At 41.8% G+C, this 21,710-nt stretch overlaps 1 protein-coding gene across 1 annotated transcript; it reads right to left on the bottom strand.

Annotated features, from left to right (window-relative positions):
- Window positions 1–249: 249 nt before the first annotated feature.
- DUXA (double homeobox A) lies at window positions 250–21,703 on the bottom strand. Its single transcript, XM_015249534.3, has 6 exons — window positions 21,638–21,703; window positions 4,988–5,142; window positions 3,782–3,884; window positions 3,218–3,363; window positions 890–1,004; window positions 250–481 (listed from the first exon to the last, which is right to left on the bottom strand). The coding sequence occupies exons 2-6, from the start codon at window positions 5,135–5,137 to the stop codon at window positions 465–467; spliced, it is 531 nt and encodes a 176-aa protein (XP_015105020.3). The 5' UTR covers window positions 5,138–5,142; window positions 21,638–21,703; the 3' UTR covers window positions 250–464.
- Between the last annotated feature and the right edge of the window lie 7 nt (window positions 21,704–21,710).

Raw genomic sequence — 21,710 nt, 5'->3', positions numbered from 1 at the left:
CCTCATTAGCATGTAACAAGAGACACCTTTATGGCTCTCATCACAGGAAATTCCGACGGCTTTAGGAACTCTATACCAGAAATGAGGATGAAGACTAAATAGATATTTATTATTAAAAAACCACAGTACTGCACATGCCTTGATTTTTGCTTGCATCAGTCATTATTCTGATGACCAAAAAATGATATTAAGTTTATTTTCATTGTGCTCAGGATCTGTTGAACTCTGAATCCAGGTTCAGCAGGAGAGCTCTGTGGTACTTTTATCTGTCTCTGACCCCTGAAGTCCTGTTTACCACCTCCAGAAGGCTCAGCCTCAGGAGGAGCTGAACATACGTTTACAAGGGTGTTTCCAGGAAGAGCAGCAGCCTGGAGTCTGGGCTGATGACACCAATTACACTTCACTTGTCTCTCTGTTCGCCTCATTCATTGGCTCCAGAGAAATAGTCACTAGTGAGTGACGATCTATGTAGTTGCTGTACCTAAAGAGGGAAAGAAAAATCAAAAGAGGCAGTTTATACATACAAAAATGGAGGTCAACTCTCTCCCGCCTTTCCAGTCAAATATGGAACCTTCTGCCTCCTGGGGAAGCCTTCCACAAAGGTTCACTGATCATTTACTATGTGCCAGGCATGGAGAAAATATTGGGGAGCAAAGCTCACATACTAATGGGGTTTCCAGACTCCAGTTTGGAGCTTGAAAAGTGGGTAGTGACCTCTTCCCACAGGAGGAGCCTTCAGGGACCTTGACTCTACGGAGCCTGATGAGACCCTCGAGCTGAGAACAGCTTCTGCCTCCTTGGAGAAGCTGGGGGTGACTCTGCCATGTGGAGGGACCAGGCACTCAGTGGGGTCCACCTGTGAGCCAGACTGGGAACAACAGGCTAGTACCTTGGACTGTCCCATCTCTGAGATCTTGTCCCTGGTTTTGTCCTTGGTCTACAGCCTCTCCAGGTTCTCTTTCTTTCTGCGTATTTTGTCTCGATCTTCGATTTTGAAACCAAACCTAAGTGAGTAAAACAGAGAATTAAAACAGCTGCTGTCCACGAGCCTCACCACTGCTCTTCTCATAAGGCACAGGGGAGAGAGGGGTGATTTCCTTGAGGCCTAATTCCAAAATCATTGGCGTTCCATACGTCAGCTGGGAACGCCTGTCAGACCTCAGGATAGAGCTCAAAACCTGTGTCACGTCCCTAGTACTTCAGACCTCGTGTTGGCTTTCGTGTCCTGGACGTCCCTGTGGTCCCCGCATTACGAGGGTAGGTCTTGCCCCAAAGTATCGTGCCTGTTCCTTCGCGCTTCCCTCTGCCTGGAGTTGTCTTCCCAGCTTCTGTACTTCCTCTCAAAAATGCCTATGTTTATTCCATGACCCAGGATGGAGCAATGTCTTCTAGAAAGACATCTTTTATCCCGTAAGACCTGGTCAATTGCTTCCCCTTATTGTGCCCATAGACACACACACACACAACCTCACGTTCAGTTACTACTTTTGGTTTTCAGGGGTTCCTAGTAGAATAAGCATGAGTCTAGAGCCCCAAACCAGACTTTAGAAAAGTCACGTACCATCACTGAACTTGTCACCTCCTTCCTGAAGGCACAGACCACACTCTGCAGATGAATAAGTGATTGTTTGGCAAGAGCTGCACGTAGGTGGCCCTAGTTCCTTCATCCAAACCAGAAAGCCCTCTTTCCAGCCGTCCCGCTGATATCTGAGAATTTGTCCCTGTGTGGGGAAGCCATTCAGAGATTTCTCGCTGTGTGTGTACCTGCCAATATCCTGACTTCATAAGGAAGAATGTATTCAGCTTTGAATTCTGAGGAGAAAAGTAGCCCCAGAGATACTGGGATGGCTTCTCTGGGGCACAGCTGGCTTCGTATTTCCCCACTGACTTTTCTTCTCGCCCAACCCACGTTCCTCCTTTCAGAATCACCCCGAACCACTTACTCAAAAGTCAGTCGGCCATTGAAATCTCTTCTCTACAGAATCTCTCAGCCTTCACCGTGACACAGTCTCATCCTCCTCCTTGTGACTGTTCACCTGTCGCCTAACTCATTTCCCGCCCCAAGAATGGAGTTCCCGCCTCACTCTGGAGGATGAGCAGCTACTTCAAGCATGCCCTCCCCTCTGCCTTAACTCCTTCAGCACGTCCTCACCATCCAAAGGACAAAATGCTAACTCCTGGAGCAAGCATTTTCCAAGCGCCTGATCCACTTCAAGACGTCCGCTCACTGTTAGGCGCACAAGGAGTAATCAGAGATGGACCCCACCTCACAGCTCACAGGCTCATGGAAGATGGTATGTACAAAGCCCAAATATGAGATCTTCCATTAATTGTCCGTGAACAATGGCCCAGACTTGAAGGCCCCATCGGTATCCCTATGTTACCCAATTCTCCAGCCCGTAGACAGATTTACAGTTTTCTGGAAACAACGGGACATCTCTTAAGACTCCAGTCCGCCACAAATGCCGCTCTTACTCAGCCCTTGATTCGGTCTTCCTCCGAAGAATTTGTTTTGCAAGCCCCGGTTCCAGTTTCCCTCTTGTGAAACTGTTGCTGACCAGATACATCTTCCTTGTTTACACCAAAGACATCCGTTCACTCATAATTCTAAAGGTATTCTGTTCCTCTCTATGAACACGTCACTACGCACTACAGTTCCTAGCACACAGTAGGCGCTAAGTATGAATGCAAAGTGAAAAAATGAGGAAGGAAGGGAGGAGAGCGAAAGGGAAAGGAGCGACGGGCCCGCTGAGGTGTCCTGGCTTCCTGGCTACAGGAGGGACCTCTGGTTTAAATACACAGACACACACACCACCAACACCAGCACTGACAGAATCATATTCCATTTTAGGATTCTTTTTCAGAAATGGGCCTTAGACAGGCTGGTACATTTCCCCGAGCTAGAAGTTAAGTCTTTACAGTGGACGGTAATTCTGACCTCATGGGGTGATTAGAAAGGCTGAAGGGTGTGACAGAGCTAGACCTTGACCAAATGCCTGGCTCACAGTCAGTGGAGATCACACTTCTTCCTTCCTTCGTTCAACAAATTCTGATTGAACGTCCTAGTCCAGGCAATGTTCTGAGCAGAAGGGATGCAACAGTGATTTTGACAGAAAAGAACCAAAGCGGGCGAGAGTGGGCCGCGGGGTCTGCAGCTCCCGGCTGGTGGGGCCCCCCTTCCCGAGGAAACAGAGCAGTCAGATGCCTCGTCACTCACCTGGACTCTTGACTCTGGAACCCCAATTTCTTTAGCCAGTTTCTCTCTGGAGTCAATCCCAGGATAAGGGTTGACCTTAAACTCCTCGATGAGAGTTTGCAGCTGGGAGTTAGTGTAGCTGGTGCGGGACCGCCTGTCCCCTCTGCCTGGAGGAGGTACAAGAGTGAGGGCAAAGGGACGTCTTGGAGATGAGTTACATGTTCAGACGGGGAACCCCACCATGTCCCACCGTCTCCATCGAACTTGGGACCTGCTGTGTCCCCTCGAGAGGGCCTCGTCCCAGGCTGCCCCAGGCGGAAGGCGCTGGGGGCCAGGCAGTGTTTGGCTGAGCTGCTAGACTCCCGCGCGGATAAGGGAAGCTGGAGAAAGTCTGAGGGCCCCTGTGAGGAGGCGTTTCCAGGCGCCATGTTGACCCTTTGCCACCAGAAGACCTTGAACAGGTTTCTCCCTGAAGGAGAAAACATTCTCCCCCCCCCACCCAGAGCAGTGTTGGCCCCACCATGAAGAGGCACGTGGGTGCCCAAGAGGCTCGGCAGGGGGCCAGGACGGGGGCAGGCGGCTCACCTGGGGTCTGCCCGGCGGGGGGGCCGCGGCCCTGGCGTGCATCTAAGTGCTCCTCGGGCCTCTTTGGGAACTGATGTCTGGCTCTTCGATTCTGAAACCATATCTGGGCGGGGAAAAGAAAAGGAGGGCAGTAGCGTGCGCACAGCATCTCAGCCCCATTGCTGCCTTGCTCCAAAGAGAGCAATTCTTATGAGCCCTGCGCTCAGGGCTCTCCCTGATACCTGTTGCATTTGACTAAATCTTAGACCAGACTTCGGCATTTAGCATCTTCACAACCTGGTCCCTGCATGATTTGCTATGAAAATCTTTTTAAGGTAACAAAGAGATGCTGCAGTTAGTGTGCGTTCAAGAACCACCTCGGTGGGGAGGGTGAAGCTCAGTGTTAGAGCAAGTGCTCGGTTCAGTCCCCAGCACTTCCATTAGATATATAGGTAGGTAGGTAGATAGATAGATAAACAAACCTAATTACCTCCCTCCAAAAACTGTAAAAAAAAAAAGTTTTTTAAAAAGAACCACCTGAAGCCTAAATCTGCATCGCATATCAGTCCACTGATCCCTGGTCTACTGCACTTCATTGAAAGTGGATGAAAAGGGGAAGGTTGACCCTAACATCACCCACAGTTCCTCTGCAGTCTCACCGTGTCACCAGACCCTCGCCTACATCTGTGACCACGTCACATGTAATGACCTGCTTGGCTTTATGCCCTGGAAGAAGCGTGTCCTCCAGCCAGCACACCACACACACACTCCCTCTTCTCTGAAGGTGGACCAACACTTCTTGCCCACCCCTGGGAGCTCCTTCACCCCCAGTATCCACATCTGTTTGTTGGCTTGTTTGTATATATATCTTTTTACTGAAGGATAGTCAGTTTCCAATGTTATATCTACGTCTGGTGTGCAGCATAATGCTTCCATCACACGTGGACATACATATATTTGTTTCTCACCGCAAGTTACTACAAGATATTGAATATAGTTCCCTGTGCTATACAGCGTAAACTTGTTATTCATCTATTTTATACATAATAGTTAGTATCCACAAATCTTGAACTCCCAATTTATCTCTCCCATCCCCCTTAACTGTGACTTTGTTTTCAATGTCTGTGGTCTGTTTCTGTTTTGTAAATGTCACGTAAAATGTGCTCAATTAACAGCTCCCCCTCCCTTTCTCCTTCTAGTCTTAGAGAAATAGAACGTGTAGCTTACCTGGATTCTAGACTCTTCAGTATTGACTTGCAAAGCAAGCCTTTTTTTGGCAGCATAGCCTGGGTAAGGTTTTTGGTTGAAGGCATCAATGAGGATTTTCAACTGCTCTTCTGTGAACTTGGTGCGGCTGCGTCTGCACTTCGCCGGCATGGGCTCTGGGGAGAGTAGAAGAGAAGCATTCAGTTGGCCACTTTCTATAGTCAAACGTTAGGTTCAAGCTTGTCTCTCATTTCCCCTTTTCTTTTTTTTTCATCCTTTTTTCAGTTTGAATCCAACAGAACCCACTAGGAAAGAACTTTTATATAATTATAAAGCCCTTAAGCACACAAGCATGATTCTTGACCTTCTTCAGCTGATCTGAATGCCATGACTAGGGAGTCAAGGTCTTCTGTTTAAAAAAAAAAAACAACATGAAAAATGGATGTGTTCTGTTCATGTGAATCAAGAACAACATGCGTTCAGGAAATGCAGGCAGTGTCAGCCCAATGCTGAGTACCTGAACTCACAGACATAAAGAGCGTCTACTATAGGTACTGTTAAGCCCTCCTAATTTTTCTGGTTAAAATTCCTAGGTATGCACTGATTCATTTTGAAGTCCGTTGCCCTGTATATCAGGTCAATCTATAACTGACCCTATAAATAGGGTCAGTTTCCAAAATATTTTTTAAAACACTATGAGGAGAATAAAATTAATTGAAAAAGAAATTCCATACTTTCAGTAGAATCTTTAAATAGGGAATACATGCCAAGCTACATGGTTTTAGATATGGTACATCTCCCTGAAAACAGCCCGATCTGGAAATGCTGGGCATTCATTTTGGAACATATGACTTTGTAACACAATTAGACCTAGTGAACTGAGATGGAGATGAGCTGCTGGGAACGCTGGGGCTTCCCTGCAAGCACAGCTGTGCTCGTAGGTGGAGGAGACTCTGATGTGCTGAGTTGCTCTGATTGGCACCTCATACAAAGGGACAAGTTGTATCTTCTTTCTCTGGTAGTTTTGCAGTATTTCTGAGGTCACTCTCGAAAAACTCAAATCTCACCTTTATGCGAAATGAAAATCCAGTGAAAACTTTAACTGTGGCCACCCTTTACCTTCCTTCAGCAAAATAAAGAATTTACTTGGATTCCTAATCCATGAGGGTGGTTTCTTGTTTGATCCTTGAGTACTTGTGCCTCCTTAGGTCAAGGTTTGGCATCTGGCATTTTTACAGCCCAGTCCCAACATGATTTGCCATCATAATCTTTATTTTAATTGAAGTGCAGTTGACCTACAACCCTATGTTAGTTCCAGGTGCACAAAATAATGATTTGATATTTCTATACATTACAAATGATCACCACACTGCAGTAATCTTTTTTAAGTTAATACATATGTGCTTCAATGATTATGCATTTAAGAACCACCTCAAGCCTAAATCTACAATTGCATACCAGCCCACTGCTCTCTGGGGTTGTATGTCACTGAAAGGGGAGGACTAACCCTAACATCACCCACAATGCCACTGGAATCTTCTCTCAATTCACCCCGGTCTTACCACCATCTGAAATAAACTTATACATGTTTCCTTGTTTCTGTCTAAGTTTCCCTCTATAGAATAAAATTCTACAAGACATTCTGCCCTGTCTTGTTCGCTATGGAACTCCCAATGAATGGAATTAGGACTGGCTGCATGATTTGTGAGGCTCAGTACAAATATTCCAATAAAATTATATTCCAATGAAAATGCTGGGTCCCTTATTCAAAACGTTTGTGAAAATTTTCAAGAGAGTGGGTAGGGGTATAGCTCAGTGGTAGACACGTGCTTGGTGTGCACAAGGTCCTGGGTTCAATCCTCAGTGCCTCTGGCAAGGGGGAAATTAATTAATTAATTTAAAAATTTCAAGAGGGCAGCAGCCGAGCATAAACCCTCTAAGCCTAGGGCGCTGGGCACGAGCATAAACCCTCTAAGCCTAGGGCGCTGGGCAGCTGGGCATGGCACTTACTACCTACTGCATAAGCATTTGTTGAAAGTTTGAATTACTGAGTAACCCTCTAGCAAAAAAAAAAAAAAAAAAAGGTGCAAACAACAGCAACCCAAAACCCTTGGAAATGACCGCCACCACTCCAAACCATTCAAAATGGAATCAGAAACCAAGAGAAATGACGGTTTGGAGAGAACTTCCAAATAGTTCGTGATGGAATTTTTCTGGTGACAAAGTGGTGTGCTCTGAGGTAAGTTGGAAATCCTCACAAGGAAAAAGGTCCTCACAGGACTCCACCCATCTTATAGCTCCACTTACGTTATTCTCCTAGACTGTGTCTTTGTGTGTGTGTGTGTGTGGACTTTTTAAATTGAGCTATAGTTGACTTACTATACTGTGTTAGTTCAGGTCCATCCTTGCTGCTGCAAATGGTATTTCATTCGTTTTATGGCTGAGTAATATTCCTTACATATATACATACACACCACATCTTTATCCATCCATCTGTTGATGGACACTCAGGTTGCTTCCATGTCTTGGCTATTGTGTATAGTGCTGCTGTGAACACTGGGGTGCCTGTATCTTTTCAAATTAGAGTTTCGTTGGCATATATGCCCAGGAGTGAGATTGCTGGATCATAAGGTAGCTCTATTTTTAGCTTAAGGAACATCCATGGTGGCTACACCAATTTACATTCCCACCAACAGTGTATATATACTGTATATAGAATATGTAGCTACTATATATAAAATAGATAAAGGGCAAGTTTATACTGTATAGCACAGGGGACTATATTCAATATTTTGCAGTGAACTATAATGAAAAAGAACATGAAAACAAATAAATGTATGTATATATACAGCTGAAACATGCTGTACACCAGAAATTGACGCCACTTTGTAAACTGACTGTAATTCAGTAAAGAATGGAAAAAAAGGATACACACGTATCTAACTAGACACACAGACCTAGAGGACGTGCAGTACACTAGATCTGATGTCTGTGGCCGTCCTGGAGAAAGAAGAGGAGCGGTTAGGGAAATGAAGTGAACAGAGAGAAAACCCATGCAAAGCCAAGGTCTTGTTCAGATCTGTCATAGGATGTCAAGCTCACAGTGGCAGATCCCTAGTTTCCAAAGTTTGAATTTTCCTAGGGAAGCTTGGATTTTTTCCTTCTTTGCTCACTGGACAAATATTTACTCACAGGATTACCAGGTAGGTCCTGGTAGAATGAACTAGAATATTTTCATCTAATTTCAATTCTTCAAAATAACATTTCTAAAGCACCTACTAAGAGCCAGATCCTGTTCTAGGCACTGTTAACAAAATAGGCAAGATATCTCTGACCTTAATGAAGAGTCAGGAGATTTAAAAAAAAAAAGTGAAAATATAGAGTGTGTCAGGTGGTAAATATTTCCACTGCAAAAAAAGAAGGAAGGAGAGAAAGTGGAGGATGCACAGGGTAAGGCCATGATTTTAATAAGTGAAGTAGTCAGGGAAGACCTCCCTGAGAAAATGACTTAAGCAAAGACTTGAGGCCAATGACAGAGGGAACGATGTTGACATTCAGGAGAGAAACTTTGCAAGAACTGAGAACAGCAAGTGGGAGTCTGCTTGGCCTGTTCAAGATACAGCAAAAAGGCTGTAAAGTCTGGAGAGGTGGAAACAGAGCAGAAGCAGACGAGGTCCTAGACCTCCCAGGCGGGGTAGATTATATAGGACCTCTCGGGGCCAAGTGCCTTTGACTCCTGGTGTGGCGGGAAGTCACTGAGGGGTTTGGAGCAGATAAGAAGACTGGATAGTGTAATAAGATCACACAAGCTGCAGGGTTGAGAACAGACCGAATCAGCTCCAGGGTGGAAGCAGGGAGATCAAGTCGGAGGACATCACAGTGATCTAGTGACTGTGGTGGGAACAGACGGAGAAATGGTCAGGAGATCCCCAAAATACTTGGATGATAAAGCCAACAGAATTTTCAGCCTGATTAGATACAGATGAGACAAAAACAGGGCCAAGGATTTTTCTAGGTTTCTGACATGAGCAACTGGCATTTCTCGAGCAAGGAAACCAGCTGGAGGAGGAGTCTGGGTCTGAACGTCGAGGATTCAGTTTGGGACAGGCTGGGCTTGAGACGCCTGTTACAGGCGAGCAGGCAGTTGCATAGACAAAGCCAGAGTTCAGGACAGATGCTGAGTCTGGAGAGGGAAACCTGGAAGCTCCCTTTGATTCCAAAGACACTCTGGTCCCAGGAATATTTGATGCCTCCCATCGGTTTTTTTTCTTTTCTTTTCTTTTAGTGTGTCTCTCTCCTGTTCCTTCTTCCCATCTATTCTTTCCTCCCACCTCCATCCCAGAAACAATCGTTTGTATTGTTTAGTTCTTGAATGTCTTTCCAAAGTTCCCGGTACTTAGATGCGCACAGGATGGTATATTTTCACATCACATGAAAGAAACTGGCTTCCCCTGACCCTAGCACCATTACTTAACAGAGTACAAAACAGGACTCCCACAACATCTGACAAGCCCACGAGGTTTTCAGCCCTATTTCCCACCCAAACCAAGGAAACCACAATGGCAGTCTGGTGTGCAAGTAACTTACGTTTTGGAAATTTGTCTTCAGCCATGTTGGAGGAAGAGTTCCAAAGTCAGACTCCGCCAGGAGACTGAGAAACAGCAACTGGTGGGGCTTTTATCTGATCCGCCTGGATGGCCCCTCCCACTAATCTAATCATTAGTGGCTGATCCGAGAAGTTTACCTTTACTGATTATTTCATTTCTTAAGCCAGCCTACACCCGATTAATCTGGGAAAGACTAGATAGGATTTTTTCCTTCCCTTGATGGAGATTTAACAACCTATACCAACCTCGACACTTGCGCAAGAGTGTTTTTGAGTATATGCCGTTTACACACCTTTTCCCAAACGTTTATTTTATACATATGTATTTTTCTTTGAAATTGCTTCTTCATACTCTTCACTTATCTCTTGAAGTGGTGGCTTTTTCTTATTAAATTAGTAATTAGTCTCAGGATTAGGATGAGGCAGGTAAGCCTCTCATTTCCAGGGAGCGATATTTAAGGGGGTGGGTGGGGTGCTAAGAATTCTGTGATCAAAATAAATAACGTTTGAATGCCATACTTAAAAATTAATGGCAAAAAAAGCCACGCTTGCAAAATGTAAAAATTGTAAATAAAAACAGAATCCTATCCTGCAGCGACAGGAGTTATGCACGTGAGGGTGCATACGCAGTGAGTAAAAAGGCATTTTCCTTGCAATTCCTTCTTGAAGTCAATGATCAGTCTGGAGGGAAGTTGACAAGTTCTTTTACTTCTTTATAGCTGTGTAGCACAGGCAACTACATTCAATTTCTTGCAGTAACCTATAATGAAAAAGAATATAAAAAGGAATACACATATGTGTATGTATGACTGAAACAACACGCTGTACGCCAGAAATTGACACGACATTGTAAACTGACTGTACTTCAATTAAAAAATAAATATTTGTTGATAAATTTCCTCTTAATTGTCATTTACAAACATGCAGCATTGAGGACCACTAGTGCACAAACACCTCCTCGAGAAGCCTCTAGACAGATATATATATAGATAGACTGTTTTCTGAATTGGTTGTCAGATTTCTGGAATTGGCTGTCCAATTGGATTAGATTTAAAGATGCTGATGGCTCTTAAATAAATAAATAATTTTTAAGGATATGCTGATGTGTCTATTCCTAGCACTAAACTGAGCACTGATAGTACACAGTGTGAGCTGTTTGTAGAGATAACGCAAAATACCTCCACTGGGTACTCTTAATCAGCCACTTATAAGACGTGACGGGATATGTATAGCGGAATCACTTTGCTTTACACCTGAAACTAATGTTGTAAACTGACTACACTTCAATACAAAAATAAGAATTATTAAAAATTTTAAAAAGAAGCTAAAGGACTCTGTGTATGATACTTTCGAACATTTTTGGAAAACTGAGGAATATAACAATGTCGGGTGGTCGCTACTAACGTGGCTGTACAGGGTGTTGAAAGGAAAGGATGAGTTCAGGGATTTCAATTCCCAGGTCGTTAAAGACACAAGTGACCTAAGACCTGTGAGAGCCCCAAGGAAGACCCTTACCTCCTGTGGACACAGGGCTGAAATTGCTGGAAATCAAATGCAAAACCTCATGCTGGGATTGGCTGAATTATAACACGCGTTGAACTCCCAGCTTCACAGGGGATCTACTTTCAACGTGAGGGCACTGACTGGGGAAAAATGGGATGGGGCTATGTGGGAAGACCTTGATGAAAATGAGGACATTGAGACCCTAAATTCTGTTGGGACGTCTTTGTCCGTGGTAAAGGTCTCCTCTCCCCCACTGACAGCACCCATGGGCCGTGGCAGCCCCACCCTCAGTGGTATCCCCTCCCTCTCTGGGGTAATCAACCCTGCATTGCCTGAAGAAAGAGCAGTTGCCTTCCCTGAAGCAGCTGCCATGCATGACAATGGAGATACTACCCAGGACCCACCTCCACTAACCTTCATGCTTTTAGAACTGGAACTCCACACTCAACCCCAGTGGGCCCCTGTGGCGGGGATTCAGGATGCAGGGAAATAGGGCATTGGCCCTAGATAGTTAAGGTGCATACTAAAGAACAATTTTAATAAGCCCAGCATCTTCCCAGATAGTAAAAAGCACTAAATTCATTAGTGTGACATATCTGGTTTGATTTAATTATCAGTAATCTTTTGATGTTCGACTACCTGTTTTGTTTGTTTGTTTGTTTAAAAAAACTCCTCTATATCCTGACGCCTCTGTTACCTCTCTGGAACAGTCCCTCAGAGCTGAGAGTCCTCAGTAAGTCCGTGGAATAAAACATAATTCTCAGCTTTTAGGTTGTGCTTCCCTCGCCACCAGTTTATAGTTTCGGTGACCAATGAGTGGACCCAGAGCAGACTTCTCTCCTGGTTCTCAGATTTCCTGTTATTGGCTAACCTAAAAAATAGAAACCTAAATTTTTTGTTTTTAGTGAAGTATGTTGATTTCCAATGTTTCAGGAGTATAGCCAAGTGATTCAGTTATATATATGTGAATAGAAGTATTCTGTTATACATATATGTTCTTTTTCAGATTCTCTTCCATTATAGGTTAGTACAAAATATTTTATATTGTTCCCTGTGCTATACAGTAGGTCCTTGTTGTTTATCTGTTTTATATATAGTAATGTGTATCTGTTAATTCTAAATTCCTAACTTATTCCTCCACCCCCCGTTTCCCTTTGGTAACCATAAGTTCGTTTTCTGTGTCTGTGAGTCTGTTTCTGTTTTGTAAATAAGTTCATTTGTGTCCTTTTTTAGGTCCCACATATGAGTAACATTACATGATATTTGCCTTTCTCTGTCTGACTTACTTCACTTAGTGTGATAGTGTGATAATCTCTAAATTCGTCCATGTTGCTGCAAATGGCATTATTTTTATTCTTTTTTTATGGCTGAGTACTCCTTTCTATATATATCACATCTTCTTTGTCCAGTCATCTAGTCAATGGACATTTAGGTCGCTTCCGTATCTTGGCTATAGTAAATGGTGGTGCTGTGAACACTGGGGTGCACATATCTTTTCAAATTAGAGTTTTTGTCTTTTCCAATATATGCCCAGGAGTGGGATTGCTGGATCATATAGTGACTTTACTTTTAGTTTCTTAAGGAACCTCCATATTCTTCTCCATAGGACCTGCACCAAGTTACATTCCCATCAACAGTGTAGGAGGGTCCCCTTTTCTCCAGACCTTCTCCAGCATTTATGATTTGTAGACTTTTTGATGATGGCCATTTTGACCAGTGTGAGGTGACACCTCACTGTAGTTTTGAATTGCATTTCTCTAGTTAGCGATGTTGAGGGTCTTTTCACGTGCCTGTTGTCCATCTGTATGAGGAACCTAAGTTTTATTGGGTTGTGCTAAACTCCTCTCTGGAGGAATAGGTTATCCTTGAAACTTAGATTTGAGAAGAGGTGCCTGGATTACCCTCAATTGAAAGACACTGGGAAGATTTCACTCAGTTCTGACACTGAGTGGTTTATCCTCAGTTGAAAGATTGGGATGATTTTTGCTCAGTTTGGACGTTGAGTGGGTTATCCTCAGTTGAAAGACTGGGAAGACGTTACTTAGCTGAAAGACACTGAGTAGGTTTGGACTAGGTAATTAGGTGGAAGACCGGCCTGTTGTTTTTCCTAGAATTGGCTGCTTTTAATAGAGTTTGTCAGAATAAAAGTGAAGATATATTATGAGAGCTTTCAGCTCAGTAAAAGCGACATTTCTCCTGGCCAACAACTTTGCTTCCTCAGGCAACTGAGAAACTTGCGGGAGTGGTGCAGGCAACTCCTCACACTATGCAGCCGTTCCTATAGGGAAACCCATTCACTCTAATTAAAAACTTGCTCTTCCATGGACACTCAGTAATCTGAGCACCCAGTGGTGGTCTTGGGCTACCAAAGGGAGAAACAGAGACACATAAGAGGGCTGAAAGAACTCTAGGGAAAAACCTAGAGGAGTTAAGCTCACAAATGGCACATTGGACCACTGCGGGATCATCGCTAAATACTTCATCTCCACGAGCCAATCTTGGAATGGGGAACAAAGCTTTCAAAACAAAAGGAAAAGAAATGAAGATTGCCAGCCTCCAAATAACACCCCAGCCAAGTTTCTATACATACAAGACTTACTCTTAGAGGGACTTACTTAATTGGAAATTAAAGGAAATCTTGCCCTGAGAATGACTAAGACGGGGCTCTTTGATTACCTCTGCAGTTTAGTTAGAAAAAAGACAGCTTGATAAAACTTCTTTTCAGAGTTCTAACCTTAAAGGAACAAAAGCCCTTCTAGGGGAGCTCGCAGGTCTCTCCCAGTGTCTTTGAGATGTAAATGTTCTACTTGATCGCCTTAGGGGTGTATGCGTGTTTTGAGAGCTCCAACTCTGCCATCTGCAAGGCACTTTAGGGTGTACATTTGGCAGCCAATATAACAGGTTGGGGCTCTGAGCAGTCTTTTGTCTGACTGCGCCAGCTCTCAGAGGCCTTTTTGCCCTCTTAACCTTCATTGCATGTACAATGAAGGCCTTTACTTTCTTGGACTATTTTTGGGAGTAAGCTTCCTGGACCTTGTTAAAGTGGCATCCTTCACACTCTTTTGAGGGGATGCCTCCTGGGTCTTCTTGGTTTGAGTCTCTATAAGGATATGTCATTAATGGCCAGATGGCAGATCCCTTAAATTGGAGAAGCTCCTAAACTGGTAAATTTTAGAGAATTCTCATTATAAACAGTTGTATTATTGGTACCTATGGGGGGAAGAAAAACAAATTAGAAGATAAAAAAGTATATATGTATGTATACATATAATGGTTAACCTAAGAATTCCCTTAATTTAAAACAAAAAACCTGGTTTGAGAAGCCTTATTTGTGGTCTCCGCTTCCCTTCAATGGGTCTAATAGAAGCTAATAAAAACATTAGGATAATTAATTGTGATTAGGTTGATTAACATGGAAATAAGAAGAAAAAAAAAAACTGAAGGAACAAGACAGAACCCCCAACAAGATAGAATTTTTAAAGGGACTCATCCCAAATGGATAAAGAAATATTTAAATGGTTGTTAAGAAATGGGATAAATAAAATGGACATTAATGGAATTAAAACAAAAGGTTTTGATACAACACTACCAAAAGTTGAATGGGCCAAAGGGACCCCCTATTGATCCCCAACATTAAGGAACTCCAAATAAATGTGCTATATTTACCCCAGTTTAATATATATATATTATGTATATGTGTATATATATAATATATGAACTCTACAGTTCTAGAACATAGAACTCAAATTTCAGTTTACTTGGAAATCTTTTCACTGAAATAAAAAAGCAAATTAAAATATAGTTGAGCAAATCAATCTTTTAATATCATTTAGGTGACAGATCAGTTCTTGGGAGAATTAAAAGCAACTGTCTATGTCTTGAAAATCTCTCCAAATAGAAATGTTAATATAGCCCACGGTGACCTGAGAATGAGCCTGGTTAGCTCAATGAGGTAAAACCTGAAACCAAGGGGAAAGAAAGAGGGGGAAAAGGGCTTTTTAAATTCAAACTGCTGGGAAGGCTCCCTCACCCAAAATCTAATTCGTAGTCTCCTTAAAGGTTTATCAAGGACAAATGCAAGTCTTAAAAGGCTTTCCATTAATAATAAAGCCTTAGTCATCCGAGCAAGAAAATTTAACTTATTCTGAGACAGGAAGGGGGCAGGGCGTAGCCATTCACAGCCAAGGAATGATACAGCAGTTAACATCAAAATGGTGGAAGATCAACCCCCAGTAGGGCTTGAGGCTCAAGATGGTAGGAGATTTGAGTTCTAGGAGACCTTGACCTTCATTATATGCCCATTGTAATATATTAACATAGTAAATAACATGCCCACAGGCGCCATGACAGTCCCAAAGCTAACCACAAAAGGTCAAAGAGTGGGAAATGGCCGACTTCCTGGGAATCCCAGCCCCTTCCCCAGGCTAGTTAGACTGGTCCTTCCACTTATTAGCATATGAAGCCACCAAGCCCATAAAAACTGGCAACAGGGTGCCTTGTGGCTGCCGCCCTCTCTGTCTCTCCCGCTTCGGAGGTGGCCCGCACTCTGTCTATGGAGTGTGTACCTACTTTTACTCTAATCTGAGCACCCAACCCCTACACCTTATGGCCTTTCTCTTGCCTTTTGATGTATCTCTCTAAATAAATCTACCTTTACTCAACTGTGGCTCGCTGTTGAATTCTTTCCTGTGCAAAGCCAAGGACCCACACTTGGCAGGGCATGTCCCAGATGCTCAACTGAAGCCTGGGACACCGCCCTTCTCACGCCCCACATCCATTTTCCTGCATGAATTCCAACTGTTATTTATAAACTAGTAAGTTTACATTGTAATACCTGATTCATAATCAAGTATTAAAGTGAAGCTATGAGATCTCTAGTTTTGGCTGTTATATGTCTGTTTACACATTATACATGTTATCATATTATCAAAATTAAATTTACGAAAATTATCAATTTAATTGACTTAAAAGTAACCACTCAAATTAAATATTTCTAAATATTTTTTTAATGGCTAGAATGAATTTCAGGTTTATGTGAGCTAGGAAATATTCAATATTAAATTAACATCTGGTATGAAAGCTAGCTTAAGCTTATTGGTTTAATCAATACAGGTATCTATTACTTTTATTGTACCTTGGTCAACTATAAAGGTACAATTTCTATTGCAGAGTTTGTCAGCAAGAAAAATTTAACTTGGTACTGTGATATTGTCATAACTTATAAAATTAAGCTAAATGAGATAAGACTTTTCAGGTGAACTTTTTAGGAATAATTATGGTTTGGGTATGTCTATCTAAAATAGTTTCTCCATTTTGTTCAACATAGTTTTGGAAGTCCTAGCCACAGCAATCATAGAAGAAAAGAAATATAAGGAATCCATACTGGAAAAGAAGAAGTAAAACTGTCACTGATGGCAGATGACATGATATGATACATAGAGAATCATAACAATGCTACCAGAAAACTACTAGAGCTCATCAATGAATTCAGCAAAGTTGCAGGATACAAAATTAATATATAGAGATAAGCTGCGTTTCTATACACTACCAATGAAATATCAGGAGAAACTAAGGAAACAATACCATTTATCATTGCATCAAAAAGAATAAAATACATAGGAATAAACCTACGTAAGGAGGCAAGGGATTTGTACCTCAAGAACTATAAGACACTGATGGAAGAAATTGAAGATGACACAAACAGGTGGAAAGATATACCATGTTCTTGGATTGGGAGAATCAATATTGCTAAAATGGCCATACTGCTCAAGGCAATATACAAATTCAATGCAATCTCTATCAAATTACCAATGACATTTCCACAGAACTGGAACAAAAAAATGTTAAAATTTGTATGGAAACACAAAAGACCCTGCATAGCAAAAACAGTCTTGAGAAAGAAGAACGGAGCTGGGGAAATCACATGCCCTGACTTCAAACTATTCTCCAAAGCTACAGTAATTAAAACAGTATGGTACTGACACAAAAACAGACACATAGATCAATGGAACAGGATAGAAAGTCCAGAAATAAACCTATACACTTAAGACCAATTAATCTATAACAAAGGAGGAAAGAATATACAATGGAGAAAAGACAGTCTCTTCAATAAGTGGTGCTGGGAAAACTGGACGGCTATATGTAAAAGACTGAAATTAGAACATTCTCTGGCACCATATGCAAAAATAAAATCAAAATAGATTAAAGACCTAAACAACTAGTTATCCTAATTTTAATTCTTTCTTGTTTTCAAATGTGTTTATGTCTTTTATTTCTTTCTGCTGTACTATAGCTTTATTAATATTATTAGTTGTATTACTTATATCTTGTCTATTTTATGAGATTATTGTCTCTTTATCACCCAATGTGTAAGCAGGCCTCCAACAAAATTAATGATGGCTAAACATCTTGGGGCAGTTTATAATATATTACATACAGTAATTGTAACAGTACAACTCTAGATATAGGAAGAAGCAATAGGGGAAACATTTCCTAAATCATAATAGACTAGCTGAGACAGGTGATTCAGAGAATTTTAGATTATCAGCAGAGCCTAATCCAAAAAAAAAAAAAAAAGCAATCAGCACATTGAGTGGCCTACCAATAGAATCCTTGCATGATCTAGAAATAAGCCTCCCTAGCACTATGGGAGAAACTGCACATCCACATGCAAAGAAATGAATCTAGAAATAGACCTTACATCATTCAGAAAAATAAATGCAAAATAGATCATAGACCTAAATGTAAAATGCAGAGCTATAAAACTTATGGAAGACAATGTGGGAGAAAACCTGGAGGACCTTGGGTATGGTGATGGATTTTCAGATACAACACCAAAGTCATGACCCATGAACAAAATAATTAGTAACATGGACTTTATTAAAATGAAAGACTTCTTCTCTGTGAAAGAAAATGTCAAGAGAATTAGAAGATAAGCCTCAGACTGGGAGAAAATATTTTCAAAGGCATTTGAAAAAGTATTTGATAATTGATGGGCAAAAGACTGGACACCTCATCAAAGAAGATACACAGATGGCAAGTAAGCATATTAAAGTGTGTTCAGCATATTTCATTAGGAAATTGCAAATTAAAACAACAGTGTGATAGCTCTACACCTATTAGACTGACTAAAATCCAAAACACTGACAACACCAAATGCTAGTGAGGATGAGGAGCAACAGGAACCCTCTCATTCATGGTTAGTGGGAATGCAAAATGGTTCAACCACTTTGAAGGACAACTTGGTAGTTTCTCACAGCAATAGACATATCTTACCATACAAGCTAGCAATTACACTCTTCAGCATTTACCCAAATGAACTGAAAACTTATCTCCACACAGAAACCTGTATGTGGATTTTTTTAATAGAAGATTTCTTCATAATTGCCAAATTTCTGAAACTTGGAAGCAACTAAAATGTCCTTTGGTTTCTTTTTACATTCAGTAGGTGAATGGATAAATAAATGGTGGTGGGTCCAGACAATGTACCCAAAAGAAATCAAGCTGTAAAAAGACAGACAGGAAACTTAAATGCATATCACTATTGAAAGGAGCCAATCTGAAAAAGCTGTATACTATATGATTACAACTAAATGATATTCTGGAATAGGCAAAACTGTGGTGATAATAAAAAATATCAGAGGTTTCCAGGGTTTGGAGGGAGGCAGGAATGAACAAGTAGAGCACAGAGGATTTGTAGAAACCATTCGTATGATACTATAATGGTGGATTGTGATAGTAAACATTTGTTAAAATCCATGTAATATACAACACCAAGAGTAAATTCTAATGTAAACTATGGATCTTGGGCAATAATGATATGTCATTGTAGGTTCATCAGATATAACAAATGTATCACTGTTTTGTGGATCTGACAGTGGGAGAGGTTGTGCATGTATGGGAACAGGGGGTATATGAGAACCCTCTTTATCTTCTATTCTGTTTTTCTGTGAATATACAATTGTGCTAAAATACACAGTTTGTAAATTAAAAAAAAAGAGGAATTGAAGGCCTATAGAAAAGGAGCATGGCAGATTATAGAACCCAAAAGATGTATGCTGTTCACTTAAATGAACGATAATTGTGACGCTCTTTGCTTACCTAAACAATCTGCGGAGTCATTTTTTTGCATTGGCTATGTCCAAGGTGAAATATCATGATTAATGCACTTGTGGCAAACACACACTTTTTTGTGTGAATGATTTCAAAATTACAGGAAAATGTCAGGAATAGCACAGAGATACTCTGTACACCCTTAACACAGATTTATCAACTTGCAGTTTGTCACATTTGCTTTGTCATTCTCATTCTCTCTCTCACTCCTGTTATCCATCAAGTTATATTTTTCTGAACCATTTGAGAACTTCACAGTTCATATCTCTTTCTTCCTAAATATTTGTTTGTATTTCATGAGAGCAAAGACATTATCTTACCCAACCAGAGGGCAGTTTCCAACATCAGAGAATTTAACATTAGACCAATAGATACACATGGCTTATATTACACTCATCATATATAATCCATCATGTGTAATATAGTTCATAATGTAATATGACCCATCATAACAGTGGATAAATACCAGATTCGACCTGGTTAGGCAGACCGCTTATCTTTTTTACTGTCTTCATTTGGAGGTTAATTATGGTTTTAGGTGATGTGTGTGGGTGCCAAGATGACAAGGGGCAGAATGTGATGGCTTGTTTTATGTGTAAACTCAACTAGGCTATACTATCCAATTATTGGATCAAACACTAATCTAGGTGTTGCCATGAAAGTATTCTGTAGATTTGCTTTATATCTGCAATCAGTTGACTTTAAGCAAATGATTTTACTTTAATAAAGTGGGTGGGTCTTATCCAATCAGTCAAAAGGCCTTAAGAGGAAAAATAAGTTGTAGCATTAGCTCTGGCGAGAGTTTCCAGCCTGCCTCTACCCTGTAGATTCCAGTATTGAACTTGCCAGGCCCCACAGTCGCATAAGCCAATTCCTTGAAATAAATCTCTCATATATATATATATATTACACATAATATATATACATGTACATTTTAAAATAAATATTTCTAAAATATGTACATTCTATTGGTTTTCTGCATTTTATTCTCCTAGCTCAAAAATTATGGGAAGAAAATCACCAATGATGACTTTTTAAATTGCTTAATATACCTCTAGGTGGACATTAGAAGCCCTAACATGAGTTTGTTTCCTGTCATCAACCACTTAATGAAGTCAGGCTGGTCCAGGGCTCATGCTTTGTTCACTTTCTTCTCCAGTCTACACTCGTTCCTTTGACACTCTCACTCGTCATGACTTGAAATAACAGTGTAAGCTAATAACTCAATTATACGTCCAGGCTCAAACTCTTTCCCAATGTTCAGTCATAGGTTGAAATGCCTAAGTGACACTTTGTGGTCTCATAAACACTTCAAATTGACCCTGCTCAATACTGGAATCCAGAATTTCCCTCCAACTCTCCACATGTGGCTTCCCCATCCCAGGAGATGGCAAATCCATTCTTTGGGTGATCTAGGCCAACTACATACGAAGGAGGCTCTGGGTGGAAGAAAGCCCAGGAGAATGTGGCAGGTGAGTGTGCAGCATATCAAGATGGGACTTCCCAGTGTCCTAGTCAGGAGGATTTTGAAGCTACTTTTAAAATCTGTTCCCCCAGGATGTTATGAAACTGAACCTGGGTTCACCTGCCCAAATTGCAGCAAAACCAATCTACTGACACTGGGTTCTGGTGAAGGAAAGTACAGCCTTTACTGCAGGGTGCCAAGCAAGGAGAATAGGCAGCTGTTACTCAAAAGACCTGAACCCCCAATGGCTTCAGGCAAGTGTTTTTAAACAAAGTTAGAAGAGAGGGTCCTAGGACGCATGGTCAGCTCATGGACAATTTTCTCATTGGTTGGTGGTGAGGTAGCAGGGTGATGTTTCAGGAATGTCACTATAAATCCTGATTCCAACCAGTCTAAGGTCTATGTGTTTGAGGTCAGCAGTTTCCATCTGGTGGAAGTCTGGTTTTTGTAAAAAATAACTTAAGAATGTACATCAGACATTGTTAACTGTTTTCCTGGAGGAGAACTAGCGTCTTAAGATCCCATCCCACAGTTTGACTTACTGCTTAAATTATCTCCTTGCTTGCTTGACTGCCTCTTAAGTGTTCCCATTTCTACTCCTTAAATGATTAACATTTGAGCCCACTTTTTGGAACTCAGGGAGGCCTAGGTGACTAAAGCTTTTTCTACAAACAAGAAGCGGAGGACACAGATGGCCTTCTGCAAGATTTCAAGAAGAGGATCTGAGAAGGAGGGAAGGGAGAAGTCATTATGTGAGCCCTGAGCCCAGGTCCCAGTCTTGCCCCTTTGCACCTGCCCAGACCCTGGGCCAATGTTCCTGCATCGCAAGCCTCACTTTCCCCAGGGCACAGCGTGGACACTCTTGGGCCTCCCCTGTTGAGCCCATTGTAACGAGGCAGGTCTGGGCATCTTGGGGCTTTTACCCAAAGGAAGACCACCAGATTAAGGCGCTCCTCAGCCTTGGGTCCAGGGGAGACTACATTACCCAGAGGCCATGCCTCCTGCGTCTGAGGCTGGCGCTGGCCAATGACGGTCTCGCGTAGGGGCGTTTCCTGCGG

This window comes from Vicugna pacos, chromosome 9 (genome assembly GCF_048564905.1).
Source record: "Vicugna pacos chromosome 9, VicPac4, whole genome shotgun sequence".
Lineage (NCBI taxonomy): Eukaryota > Metazoa > Chordata > Mammalia > Artiodactyla > Camelidae > Vicugna > Vicugna pacos.
Note: the sequence above shows the minus strand (reverse complement) of the source record. Positions and strands in the feature narration are given on the sequence as shown.